Source organism: Cyprinus carpio, chromosome B21, assembly GCF_018340385.1.
Source record: "Cyprinus carpio isolate SPL01 chromosome B21, ASM1834038v1, whole genome shotgun sequence".
NCBI classification, from domain to species: domain Eukaryota; kingdom Metazoa; phylum Chordata; class Actinopteri; order Cypriniformes; family Cyprinidae; genus Cyprinus; species Cyprinus carpio.
Genome location: NC_056617.1, coordinates 20163223 through 20176981, shown reverse-complemented (window position 1 = coordinate 20176981; position 13759 = coordinate 20163223). Strand labels below are relative to the sequence as shown.

Sequence of the window (13759 nt, the reverse complement as noted above, 5' to 3'; positions counted from 1 at the left end):
ATGGTGAAATTGTGATGAAACGATGGGTTTGTTGGGAACCACAAGCAGTTCTGTCTTGGCAAGGTTGAGTTGAAGGTGATGGTCCTTCATCCAGCAAGAAATGTCTGTTAGACAAGCTGAGATGCGAGCAGCTACCGATGGATCATCAGGATGGAATGAGAGGTAGAGTTGAGTGTCATCAGCATAGCAATGGTATGAAAAGCCATGTTTCTGAATGACAGAACCTAATGATGCCATGTAGACAGAGAAGAGAAGTGGTCCAAGAACTGAGCCCTGAGGCACTCCAGTAGTTAGAAGCTGCGACCAGGGGCGCCCCCAAGGGGTGGCCACGCCCACCACTGTATAAACTCTGGCCACCCCTTGGGGGCGCCCCTGGGATGATTTGCAGTGGGTACTATAAATTTAAATGCAGAATGTAAATTCACAATAGTTTAAGAAGTGGGGGGAAAAAAATGGATATATAATTTCATATAGTTACTATCACACGAAGAGTGACGTTTTTCTCCAAAAGTTAGCATAATTACAAATGTGATATTGATTTTATGCAACAGTTCAATAAACAAGAAGTTAATATCAAGAGACTTATGTTTTAGACAACATATTCCCTGGTTTTGCTCTATTTCTAAAAACAAAAATAATTCCAAAAACAGCCACAGATTTGCGTCTCTGAGCAACACGATAGTGTTTCGTTCCTGAATGAATCAACTGTTTGAATGATTCGGTTCAATCGCAATGACTCACTTATTAACAGTGACTCGCTGCCACCTACTGGCTGATTTAATTTCACATTTAAGGTCCCTTTTCATTTTTAAAATAATTTCAAACATCAGTTTTCAATGTTTTATGTTTAAAATACTAAAACATTCTTTATTCATTTGTAACTGCAGGTTAAAGTATTCCATGTCCCTCAGAGCTCCATTAAACAGTGTGTAAAAACATCTAAATGGCACTTCAGATGCAGCTTCTATTTTCTCTGCATTGCAAAGATCAATATTGTTGATACTGATTGCATTTGCTTGGTAACAGCCCAAATGCAAGTATTTGACCTAAAAGATGGTGCACACTTTTAGAAAAAATGGCGTAAAGATAAAAATAATAAATTCAGGAGTCAGCTGTCAGCACAATTAGAAATAAGCTATCAGCACAATAACACACTCAGCAAAATATTGTCTATTTATCTTTATCGATAAAATCCCAGAAATATCATTTTTTGTCAATATTGCAAACCCTTTTTTCTTTTATTTTGGTGTACCACCCCAAGATTTACTGTGGCCTCATCTGGCCACCCCTATTAAAATTTTCTGGGGGCGCCACTGGCTGTGACTTGGACACCTCACCTCTCCAAGATACCTAATTTTAAATTACATTAAAAAAAGTGTTAAAATGGGCATCTATATATGTTATATTTATATCTATGTGATATCTAGTAATGACTCGGGTGGTGTATTTATCTGGTCGAGTGCAAAGCGTCCATATAATACTGTTCCTAGGCTATTATAACTCTTTCCTGTACTAGATTTCATATATTATGCAGTTAAACACAAACCACTGTGATTGGTCCTTCCACAGAAGCGCACAGAAAAGTAAGAGAAACCACACGAGGACCAATCACAGTGCTCGCTCGCCGTAGCTGCGCCGGAACCGGAAGCCGAACCTTTCCTGTTTCAGTCCATTGAAAGAAAACATCAACATTAGGATCATCGCGAGCCATGCGCTGATTCTGAGCTCTGTTCGTGAACGGCGGCAGAATGGGCTCGGCACCGGACAGATTCCGCGGGGTGGCGATCTGGCTGATTCTCGCCGGACTCGTGCGTCTGTCACACAACACCGAGCCCGGACAGAAACACCCGGCGAGCGGTGCCCTGACAGCGCTCTCTGTCTCCTCAGATGCGGCGGAGGCCGGCGGCCCGGACCCGGAGCAGCTGGAGCAGGTGGAGGAGCTGGAGATGAAGGAGGTGGCGGGGGAAGCGTGCGCTGAGGGCCGCTGTGAGACCGAGACCGAGGCGCTGCTGTCCGCCGTGCTTCACAGCGACACCGGAGAAACCCAGAACCTCACCGACACCAAGAGCTACAAAGTGAACTGCGACAGAAGGAACATCAGCGGCACTGAGCGCCCCACGGTCCAGATCCTCACCGCGTCTCAGGTGAAGCCCTGCTAACACACAGCCTCTGCTCTGAGCTACAGTCCTCAAAGATACAGAGATATTGTGAAACATTATTTAAAACAGCTGTTTTCTGTGTGAATCTCTGTTAAAGTGTAATATATTTCTGTGATGTGCAGCTGTATTTTCAGCATCATTACTCCAGTCTTCAGTGTCACATGATCTTCAGAAATCATTCTAATATGATGATTTGCTGCTCAAGAAACATTTCTGATTATTATCAATGTTGAAAACTGACACGTGACCATTCAAAAAAAGTCTGGGGACAGTAAGATTTTTTAAGAAAAAAGAAGAAAAGAAAAATACTTTTATTCATCAAGGTCATTCATATATTAAATCCTGAAAAATAAAATGTATCAGTTAACACAAAAATTGTGTTCAACATTGATAATAATCAGAAATGTTTCTTGAGCAGCAGATCATCATATTAGAATGATTTCTGAAGATCATGTGACACTGAAGACTGGAGTAATGATGCTGAAAATACAGCTGCACATCACAGAAATATATTACACTTTAACAGAGATTCACAGAGAAAACTGCTGTTTTACACACTAATAATATTTCATGATTTTGTATTGTATTTTTGATCAAATAAACACAGCTTTGGTGCACGGAACTCGTTCTTATTCCCTCCAAATCCTGATTATTTCAGATTTAGGCTGCTTGTGTGCTGGTGTGTGAACACTAAAGTGTGTGTCAGCTTGAGCACGAGGCTCTCGGCACTGGTTTAGTTCGTGAAAATAACTGACCGGCTTATTATATGATAATAAACAGATCATGCAAATACTTAGAATATAATTTTTTTTGTTTGTTTAAATAAAAAGCAAACCAGTAGATCCAGTAGAATTAGAATAGAGTGCTAGAGCATCTGAAGATGAGACGGATGTAGAAACACTGTTCTTCTGAAGTGTGACGTACATCTGAGTGAAACTAAATAAATATGTGGGGCGGGGCTTGGTTCCGTGCATCTGTTGTTGATTGGATGTTGAGATGTGGGGGCGTGTCTCTCAGATGGACTGATTCTGGTGTCTCCGCAGGACCTGATGGAGCTCCTGAACGCCAGCAGCACCGAATGCTCCCTGGTTCTCTTTTACACCACGTGGTGTCAGTTTTCGGCAAACCTCGCCCCGCACTTCAACACCCTGCCGCGGGTGTTTCCCAGCATGCACTTCGTGGCGCTGGACGCGTCCCAGCACAGCAGGTGCATCAGTGTCGTTCTTCACGGTAATGTGTCCCGCTGAGGGTGTGTGTTTCTTCATCCGCTCTCTCTCTCTTGCTCTGTTCACAGTCTCTCCACGCGCTTCGGAACCGTGGCCGTGCCCAACATCCTGCTGTTTCAAGGAGCCAAACCCATGGCCCGGTTCAACCAGACGGACAGAACGCTGGAGACGCTGAGCTCCTTCATCACAAACCAGACAGGTGTGCTGTTCATCACTCATGAACTGATGCGTGTGTGTGTGTGTGTGTGTGTGTAACACATGTGTTCCTCTAGGTATGGAAGCGAGTCCAGGTCAGGCCGGACTGGAGGAGGGACCTCTGCCTGCGGTTCCTGTCAGAGGCATCGACTGGCTCTTTGTGTTTTCGGTGCTGTTCCTGTCCGGCTTCGGCCTGTATGCCCTCCTCTGCTCAGACAGCATCCCGTGGCTCGTTCCAGGACCGGAGCACGTGCATCAGGACTAGAGCCGCTGCCATCCCAGTCTACATACATGCAGAATAAATCAGTGAATGACTGTACAGAGTCTGCTCGTGGTGTTGTGTCCTTGTGTAGTTCTGTTCTGGGCCTGGTGTTAAATCAGAACGGCTCAAGAAAGACACCGGGATACAATATTAAAATGCAAACTTATGTCTGAGATACAAGAGCACGGTGAGGTGGTGTGATGGGAGTCAGTGCACTAGTGCTCCGTTGAGAACACAGCCCGGGAGGGGACGGGTCGGTGAAGTAATGGAAGGATGCATCCAGTCACCCACAATCCTTTGCACACATTGCAAATCATGAAAAGAGCGGCTGGGAAATGAATCCGCACTGAGCTCATCTAATTTAATTACGAACTGCAAGACAGAAACAATTATTATTATTATTATTATTTAAATTGACATTACCTGTACTGCATTAATAAAAAGTCCGTTAAAATAAAGTACACACAGACTTGAAAGTACACTGATGATGTGTCATTATTAACCCTTGAAATAACTGTTTTGTGATGTTTTTCTGGAAAAGTGTGTGAAAAATAGTGTTTTATGGTTAGTCACAGCTGTGGGGTGATATCTGCATATATATATATTTCTGTTTATATATCTTAGCCCAGCTATTTTAATCACATTGTAGTGTTACTATTGTGCAGAAAACACTTGTACAACACTGATAGAAATACTGAGATAACAGTTCATTATATAACCTATATATAAATATAAAAATATAGCCTTTAATGTATTTCAAAATTGTTACTTTAATGTATCATATCTGACCCTGGAGCACTAAACCAGTCATAAGAGTCAATTTATTTAGATTTAGATTTATACATCATCATCAGCTGAATAAATAATCTCTCCATTGATGTATGGTTTGTTAGGAGGACAATATTTGTCTGAGATACAACTATTTGAAAATCTGGAATCTGAGGGAGCAAAAGAATCTAAATATTGAGAAAATCATCTTTAAAGTTGTTCAAATGAATTCTTAGCAATGCATATTACTAATCAAAAATTAAGTTTTGATATATTTACGGTAGGAAATTTACAAAATATCTTCATGGAACATGATCTTATCTTAATATCCTAATGATTTTTGTCATAAAAGAGAAATGTATAATTGTGACTCATACAATGTATTGTTGTCTATTGCTACAAATATACCTGTGCTACTGATGACTGCTTCTGTGCTGCAGGGACACGTGTATCATCAGATTATTATGAACTTATTTGTAATATGTTCACTTCACAGTGAGTTTGTGAGTGTCAGTATTGTGACTCGTTCACTCAACAAAACTCAGTATATGTGAATTCATATATTAATACCAGACACCTTTAACATAACGTGTTCTAACAGTCTGTGTCATATCTGTGTTAACGTGCAGTCATCATGTTCTCATGTTGCAAAACAGGAAGTAAACTGCTCTGGTCACGTGACAATTTGCATTAGCCACGTGACACTGCACACCCTTTGTTTTTCCATATTTGCAGAAAGTGGGCTAAAACACCAGTCTGTAACATTTTTGGAGCTTTATAAATGAAGACTTGTTTACTGGGTTACTGCTGAGGACTGTAGTGCGCGCGCTGTGTTGTGATCAGGCGCGCTCGGGGCAGCCCTGCAGTGGAGATGAGCGGGTTAATGTTTACTCTGACCCCTGGCCGCCGATGGCCGAGCGCTTTCTCCAGACTAACGCGCTGTTTCCTGTCTGCTGACGCTGGCGCGGGGAAAATGGTGAGATATTATTCTCATTTCAAGACTTGCGAACGCTTTCACTCGCGGCTGTGCGTGCGTGTGCGTGAGTGTGACGTGGGCGGCTACTCGACCAATCAGCGGCGTCGCGGTTGGAGGATAGCGCCTGCTTGAACGCTAACTCGATCTAGTATTTGGCTGCTAATCAGAGAAATAAAACATCGTTTTTCCAGAAAGACAGGCTTGGGGTGTTTAGAGGCTTGTTGAGTTTGAGACATAAGTTGCGTCCCAAATGAACCGCGAGAGCGCCAGTCAACACACCTCGAGCGCCTCTAGAGGACGCGTGTGGAACTGCAGTTTTATCGGTCTGAGTGTTTTATAACTCTGTTCACCGACAGATGGCGCAACACACCCGTTAACACACACATACATACATACATACATACATAGATTTTTATTTGTATAATGTTTATATTTTCTGACTTTGTGTACATTTATAACACATTTATATGTAAATTTAGCCGTAAACCGTAAAGTTAATGAATTTTAGAAGTTAAATTTCATTCTATTATCACTTTATCACTGCTGTCCTAATGAAAGCATTCCGTTTAATCACTTTTGTAACAATACTAAATAACTATGGATGATTTTAGTAACTTAATTATGCTGTAATTATTTTAATCATTTTAAAGGTTAGAATCAGTTGCATCTTAAATTTACATTAAACAAAAAAAAATAAAAATAGTATGTTGAGGTTAGGTTGTAATAATTTGGTTTGATGCACAGGTAGTCGAATGTTAAGTGTTTTTTAAAATAATTTTATGAATGCATAAACGTCTAGACCATTGAAGAAGGACGTTTTGAATCTGTGCAAGTATAGGAAACACAATGTGCAGTTTTATCTGTTTTACTGCACACTATTCACACTCTCTCAGTCTGAGTGAAAGATTAATCGTATGATGTGTTTATTTATTAGTATGATGTGATGGTGTTGTGTCCAGGGCGCAGACTGGCTGTCCTCCTCCGAGCGAGAGCACTTCCTCCTGGAGCTGAGGGCCACCGGATGGATGGAGGTCGAGGACCGCGACGCTCTTTACAAGGAGCTGCACTTCAAAACCTTCAACCAGGTCAGCCCTGCACACACCTGAACTATGATGGCCGAGTGAAAGACAAAAAACAATACTTTTATAAATGTTCTTCTGCTCAACAAGGCTGCATTTATGCAATCAAAAATACAGTAAAAATTGTGAAATATTATTAGAATGTAAAACAGCTGTTTTCTGTGTAAATCTCTGTTAAAGTGTAATGTATTTCTGTGATGTGCAGCTGTATTTTCAGCATCATTACTCCAGTCTTCAGTGTCACATGATCTTCAGAAATCATTCTAATATGATGATCTGCTGCTCGAGTAGTTCTCTAGCTTCCGATATATAGCTAGAGATATAAAATTGTCCAAGCAGAAACAACTCTTATCAACAATTATCACCAAGCACTGTATGAAACACTTTAATATACAAGGTGTTTTATACGACTTCGCTCAGTTTGAATGGGACAAAATTACATTAAATATTAAAATATTTTTATGACAATTTTATTCTGATTATTAACAAGTATGCACCTTTTACAACATGTAAAGTTAAAGTCGGGATCAACTGCATTGTCTGATGCTAAGGCCAGACAAACCAGCTTGAATCCTGATTGGTTGTATTTTAAACCGCTTCGTAACAAACGCACAGTTATGATTAGAAAGGCAAAAGCAGAGTACTTTCTTGATAAAACTAAACAATCAGCAAATGCTAGTAAGTTCTGGAAAAACATAGTTTCTGACTGGTAACAGATCTGTTTCAGGTCTTCCCCACTGCTTATCAAAAGATGGTATTAAAACAGTGGATAAATCACAAATGCTCAATTGTTTTAATAGCCACTTTACTGCCTCTGGGTCATTGTTTCAGACTAATAATTATACCACCGTAACTTCTGAACTTCTTAATGCAGAGCGGCACCATTACAGCTGAGCTTGTGATGAAACCCTAGATGAAAACACCACTGTGCATGTCTTTTTATTGATTTAACGAAAGCATTTGATACAGTGGACCATGAGATTTTGTTAGATATGTAGTCTCGTGGTTTAATGCTTATTTAAAGGGAAGAATTCAATGTGTGCAAGTGGAAGGTATCAAATCAGACTTAATGGAAGTGGGTACGGGAGTCCCCCAAGGATCTGTACTGGGGCTGTTATTATTTACTATATATAAATTGTCTAGAAGTTAATAATGAAAATGCAAGGTTCCACTTTTCTGCAGGTGACACTGTCATCTGTTGTTCTGCTCTTACACAACAACACGCTCTGGATGATTTAGGTTTTTTACTTTAAAGTTGGTCTTAAATGTTGAGAAAACAAAATTGATGCGGTTATCAAATTCTAGAAATTCTTTAGATAGTTCTGTGGTTCTCTGAACTCTGCAAGGGAAACTGATCACATTAGTGTCAGAGTATAAGTACCTGGGCATTATAATTGATGACAAACTACGTTTTAATTCACATATTAATTATTTGAGACAAAAGTTAAAGAAGCAGCTTTCTTGCTTCTCATTTAACGCGAGGAAGAAGCTTGTGTCTGGAACATTTCTACTGCGGGGATGTAGTATATCAGCATGCCTCCTCTTATCTTCTTGTCTCTCTAGAAGCTGTGTATCACGGTGCCTTAAGATTTATTACGGATTGTAAATTTTCTACACATTATATAATAGAGTTGCCTGGTCTTCACTTGCTGTTTGAAGGAAAATGCATTGGTACTTACTGATTTACAAAGCAATTCTGTATTTCTTGCCATGCTATCTCTGTTGTTTGATTTAACAAAAAGTAGTTGGTAACTATTCATTGAGTTCCCAGTCTTATTTTACAAATTTGGGTGTGCTTAATTTAAATTTCTTCTTTTTCCCTTTTGGAGAAATCTTTGGTTTTTAGAGGTCCCCATATCTCACTGCCATAAAGAGCAATTGGTTCGATTATTGCTTTTAGGATTTTTAGCCAGGTTTGAATTGGAATTTCATGTTGAATTGTATTTTGATCATGTAGAAGACTCTCAGTGTCTTTGTTTTCAGTTCATTCACAGCCAGATTGAAGTTCCCCGTCGAGCTGATTTTTAGGTGTATTCGTGGCTGTGTTGGTGGACCTGGTCTCCTGCTCTGAAAGTGTATTTATTTTATAAATATCATTAAATATCATTATTTTTGTTTTTGCTTGGTTGATTTTAAGAGCCCACGTTTGACTGAATGTGTCTATGATGTTGAGGACACTCTCTCTCTCTCTCTCTCTCTCTCTCTCTCTGTCTCTCTCTCCCTCTCTCTCTCCCTCTCTCCCTCTCTCTGTTTGACTGCTCTCTCTCTCTCTCTCTCTCTCTCTCTCTCTCTCCATCTCTCTCTCTGTCTCTCTCTCTCTCTCTCTCTCTCTCTCTATCTCTCTCTCTCTCTCTCTCTCTCTCTCTCTCTCTCTCTCTCTCACCCCTCTTTTTATTTTTTTTTATCTTTAGCCACAGCAGAGCTGTTCTTGGCAGCAGTTGAAGTTTTGATCAAACTGATTTCTTTCACAAACAGTCAGATTGGTTAAGATGTTTCATGTGCCTCAGAGAACCACTAACTCTCCCATCAGTCCCTCTGTTTCTCTTTCACGCTGTCTTGTGTTCACTTTGTTTGCCTCTCCTTGTAATAGTGACCTCACTGTTTTCCATTTCTCGTTCTGTCTTCTGCGTGTATTTGGTTCTCGGCGTCCTTCATCGTCCTGGACACAGATGACATGTGAACTGATTTCTGTATGCTGATGTGTGAAGCCACATATTTAGAGAGATCTCGTTCAAGCAGAAACGTCTCTGACGGAGTTCTGATGAGCATTACACTGTGCTTCAAACCAATCGGTTGCGATCTATTTAAATCAGCGTTGTTGAATCTAATTTTAATCTACTTCAGTGGGTCTAAAAAGTCTTAATTCACAAATTAAAGCCTTAAAGGTCTTAAATCAAAGCAGAAAGACTTAAATTTACAAAGTAATGGCGTTAAATGTTGCATGCACTGCAAAAAAAATCAATATCATCTTCAGTATTTTTGTCTTGTTTTCCAGTTCAATCTTTAAATCAAGACACATTTACTGGAGATGCAAAATGAATATACAGAGTCTTGTTTTCTGAAAAATTGATTTGAAGAGCAAACATCTTTCAATGGTAAATGAAAACATGAATGAAAATATGATTCTGAGTCAAAACAAAACCAACAGAGAGCCACTGATGTGGAATAAATGATCAAACTCTGCGATGTAAACGGTCAAACTATGATGCATGTCACTGCCGTATTATTACCTTTCTCCAAAGACATTCAGAGAGAAGCCTGCACATTTAGGAGAGCATTAAATCAAGCCGATCGGCAGCTGTGGGCATCAGGAGGGCCGGGGCCCCTGAGAGGAGCCGTAATCACGCTCATTTATACTCTGAAGCGTCTGACGTGAGGCGTCCGCCCGATCTGTGTGCGTTTAGGTCGCTGAGCCCAATCCGGCGGCAGCACATGTGTTTGGACGCGCGGCAGGGAACGTCCACATGGGCTCATCCAGTGCTTTATGACAATCATGCCGTAATAACAGAAAATGCTCCTAAAGTGGCGTGCGGCGGTGGTTCTGATTATTGGAGATGAGGGCCTGTAACATGTCAAGACTAATTACCCGCTCCTGACAGAGCGAGGCGTCGCTGCACAATACAGAGCACACGAAAGACGCCAGAACCTCCGTCCTTGACCTCTCTAGAGCCTATTAGTCTGCCGCATGCGTATTTAATGCTGAACAACACTAGATTGTAGAATGCTGTTTGTGATTCAGTGCTCAGAGCTCGGTTTGAAGCGTGAGCTCGAGTCGGATCAAATCAGACCAGTTCAGTAATCAAAGCTTATTTTGACTTGTTTTTTTTGCCTGCCAGAAAGCAAACGTCAAAAAGGAAATGTTTTGGCGAACGTTAACATGCCCTGCTATTGAATAATGGCCAATATTCCTAATGAAAGCTGAGCAGAAGCAGACCGTGCGCTTTAATTGCAGATGGAGTCGAGTTGCAGGATTTTGTCAATCACTTTAAATGGATAACAGGACGGTTTGCTTGATAGCCGGTTTGATAAAATAGCCAATTGTGTTACATCATGTGTTCCCCAGATTACTTACAATATACGACACTCGTAATTTCCTCCTCCTCTTTTTTTTTTTTTAAACTACTCCTGTTTCATGATGAGAGCGTTTGGCCAAGCCCACAGATTTGTCTGCGAAGGCTTGTGTACAATGGCGGTTCAGTTGACTTAATTAGCTGAGGAAGTATTTAAAGGCTTAATTGAGATTGCATTGGGAAATTGCTCTGAAATAGCCAGTGTGTTTTTTTCGCAGGCGGTTTAGCTCGAGCGAGATCTGACCTCTGATTGGAGGACGCAGTAACTCTGTCCTCCTCCAATCTCGGCTCAGCTAAACATCTGAGCTCACATACTCACGCTATTTAGATTGAGACTTCCTCTGAAACAAATTCTGCACTGGACTCTACAGAACATCTCTATTCACTTTGCCAAAGCCGCCACCCATTCCTCTGTTCAGTATATACAGCGTGTTATTGCATTTAACTATGTATGACTTAAGTTATTAAAAATATATGCCTTTCAAAAATTGGTTTTCACAGTTAATATACTGTTCAGCTTTTTAACCCTCTGGTGCTGTTCAGTCAAATATGACCAGAAAAGTTTTATTATTATTATTATTACTTTAGTGAAATGGTACGAAACATGGTAAAAGTTTTGCCATTTGCTATGTGAACACACACACACACACACACACACACACACACACACACACACACTCACTGTCAAAAATGAGCAGAATGAAATGAATGGCAAGGGAATTTCATCTAGTGGAAATGATTGGTACTGCGCCCAAACAAAACCTCACTGAAAGCTCATTGTTTTTGAGATATCAGATGTGGAACACAACTTATTTAGATTTATGGCTTTGATTTTCAAGCAGTTTTAGAGTAAAACATATTTTGGTAACACTTTACTTAAAGCCTTTTTATGTAACTCATAAAAGTAGTTTTAATGCATGAATTATGCCTGCATCGTATGATCTGATGAATAATTGTAACCACAGTTATAGTACATTATAATACTTATGTTTCATCTTTAGAAAGTAACATGCATTAAAACATGACAAACAAACCTTCAAACATTAAAATGCATTTTAACTTTCGTTATATTTATTTATGAAAATATATAATGCATTAAAATGTACATTATGAATACCTTTATAATGTTTTAAGAAAAGAGTTACCTATATTTTTTAATATAAAATCTGAAAATATTGTTTTGGTGAATTTTCATAACAATAAACTTAAACATTGATAACCTATATCTTATATAACCTAACAATTATAACATCTATATCTTTTTTTAGCTTCAGTTTCTTCTTTTCTCTCTTTTTTCACATAAGCAAAAAATCTGCCATGTGTTTTCTTTAAAAGAGACCAAACTTAAGGTCGCTCGAGATTTATGACAGTTTAAGTTGTAAATTTCGTTTTCAGGTCTATGCTCAAAAATGAATAAATCATCCATAATTCAGTACCATAAATAAATAAAAACCCTAAAATATTCATTAAAAATAACATTACCAAAGTAAAATAGTAAATTAGTTTAATTGAAATAAATAAATAAAAAATTCTGTCATTTTTGACCGGCACACAAGCCTCAGCAGAGTTTGCTATTATTTCATGTTGATCAGCTAATAATCGAGGAGAAGCTGTCTGGTGTAAAACTGTGGTGCTTGAACTGTGTGCTTGATGAGTTGAGAGAGTCCAGTGATCTTCCAGCGCTACGTCTGTTTTCTTTTCCTCAGGCGTTCGGCTTCATGTGTCGAGTGGCTCTGCAAGCAGAGAAGATGAACCATCATCCGGAGTGGTTCAATGTTTATAACAAGGTAATAACTTCAAACCCAGCCACGTATTTCTCACTCTTGAGCAGCAGTTTATAATGTTTTTCCAAATGTTTAACATGAATACACTGTGTTTAAAGTACACGAGAGGCCACACACATCAGGCCTTTGAAAGCGTCGCATTTGCACGGCAAACAATCGCACTACGTAGTGCACTAGCTCACATTTCATGTCAGGTCGAGTGAGAAAAGTGGAGTGAGCGCTGGGAAATAATCCTGACGATCTGTAGTGGAAATTTTCTTTGTGAAATAAGCAGTAGTGGTTTCGTAAATCAGCTTACTGTGCGGTAGGCTGACGTCTTTATTAAAGTAACTGCAGGACAGGACAAGCTTGGGCTGTTCTCAGTACTAACTACTGTAGTCACCCAACACACAGATAGAGGACAGCACTGTGTCATCAGCATAAACATGAAACCTAGCATTTATAATGATAACTATAACATGAGTAATAAAAAGTAGAGGCCCCAAAACAGAGCCCTGAGGAACACCCCTAGTGATCTGTAAAGGTGTGGATACATCGAAAGCTAGCTGTTGATCATGACTGAATTTCTGGCTGTCTTTCAGGTCCAGATCACTTTATCGACACATGACTGTGGAGGACTGTCAAAGAAGGACATTCGACTGGCCAAGTTCATTGATAAGGTGGCGCTGTCCCTGTAGAGGCTCTTCCTTCTGGAACATTCATTTTCAATATTTCAAATCTTTTGTATTGTTTTCCCAAAAAGGGAAATTTGTTAATTCACACGTGTGTTTTATTTGGATCTACATGATTCTGGTAAATGCATATCAAACAGGTGTTGGAATACTGTTAGTAGATACATTTCATATTCATTAAATATCTGATACAATTTCAAATCATTTGTTCAGGTGCATTTTTGCATATAAAAATGTTACATTAAAAACATGTATTATTATTATAATTTATCACACTCAAAACTCCTAAATATAGTAATGAATGTCTGTTAATTGCTGTAGCCTATGCAGTGGGCCGGTAAATTTCCCTCTTGACTTCTGTACCGACGGACACTTGTTCACTATGCTGCCCTTCAGACTAAACGTATACACCCCCTATGCTTTAAGATGACCACTTAAGTCCTCTTCACAGGGCACTGTTGGACAATAGGAAGTAGTAGTGATGACCAAATGAAGCCTTGTGGAGCACTGAGGCTTTCCTCTGACTGTTTCAGGAAAAGATTCAAAGCGTCGAGTGTGTTGAACAATAT

The 13759-nt window shown here is 39.7% G+C and overlaps 2 protein-coding genes across 2 annotated transcripts; both read left to right on the top strand.

The window, feature by feature from the left end:
* The first annotated feature begins 1623 nt into the window (after nt 1-1623).
* On the top strand, nt 1624-4321 carry LOC109088887 (thioredoxin domain-containing protein 15-like). The gene is made up of 4 exons (XM_019103029.2): nt 1624-2144; nt 3203-3366; nt 3454-3584; nt 3658-4321. Exons 1-4 carry the CDS (start codon nt 1749-1751, stop codon nt 3843-3845), a joined length of 879 nt encoding a protein of 292 aa, XP_018958574.1. The 5' UTR covers nt 1624-1748; the 3' UTR covers nt 3846-4321.
* A 991-nt stretch (nt 4322-5312) lies between these two features.
* Nucleotides 5313-13391, top strand: LOC109081488 (pterin-4-alpha-carbinolamine dehydratase 2-like). Its single transcript, XM_042748086.1, has 4 exons — nt 5313-5586; nt 6546-6671; nt 12442-12522; nt 13101-13391. The coding sequence occupies exons 1-4, from the start codon at nt 5482-5484 to the stop codon at nt 13194-13196; spliced, it is 408 nt and encodes a 135-aa protein (XP_042604020.1). The 5' UTR covers nt 5313-5481; the 3' UTR covers nt 13197-13391.
* The last annotated feature ends 368 nt before the right edge of the window (nt 13392-13759 follow it).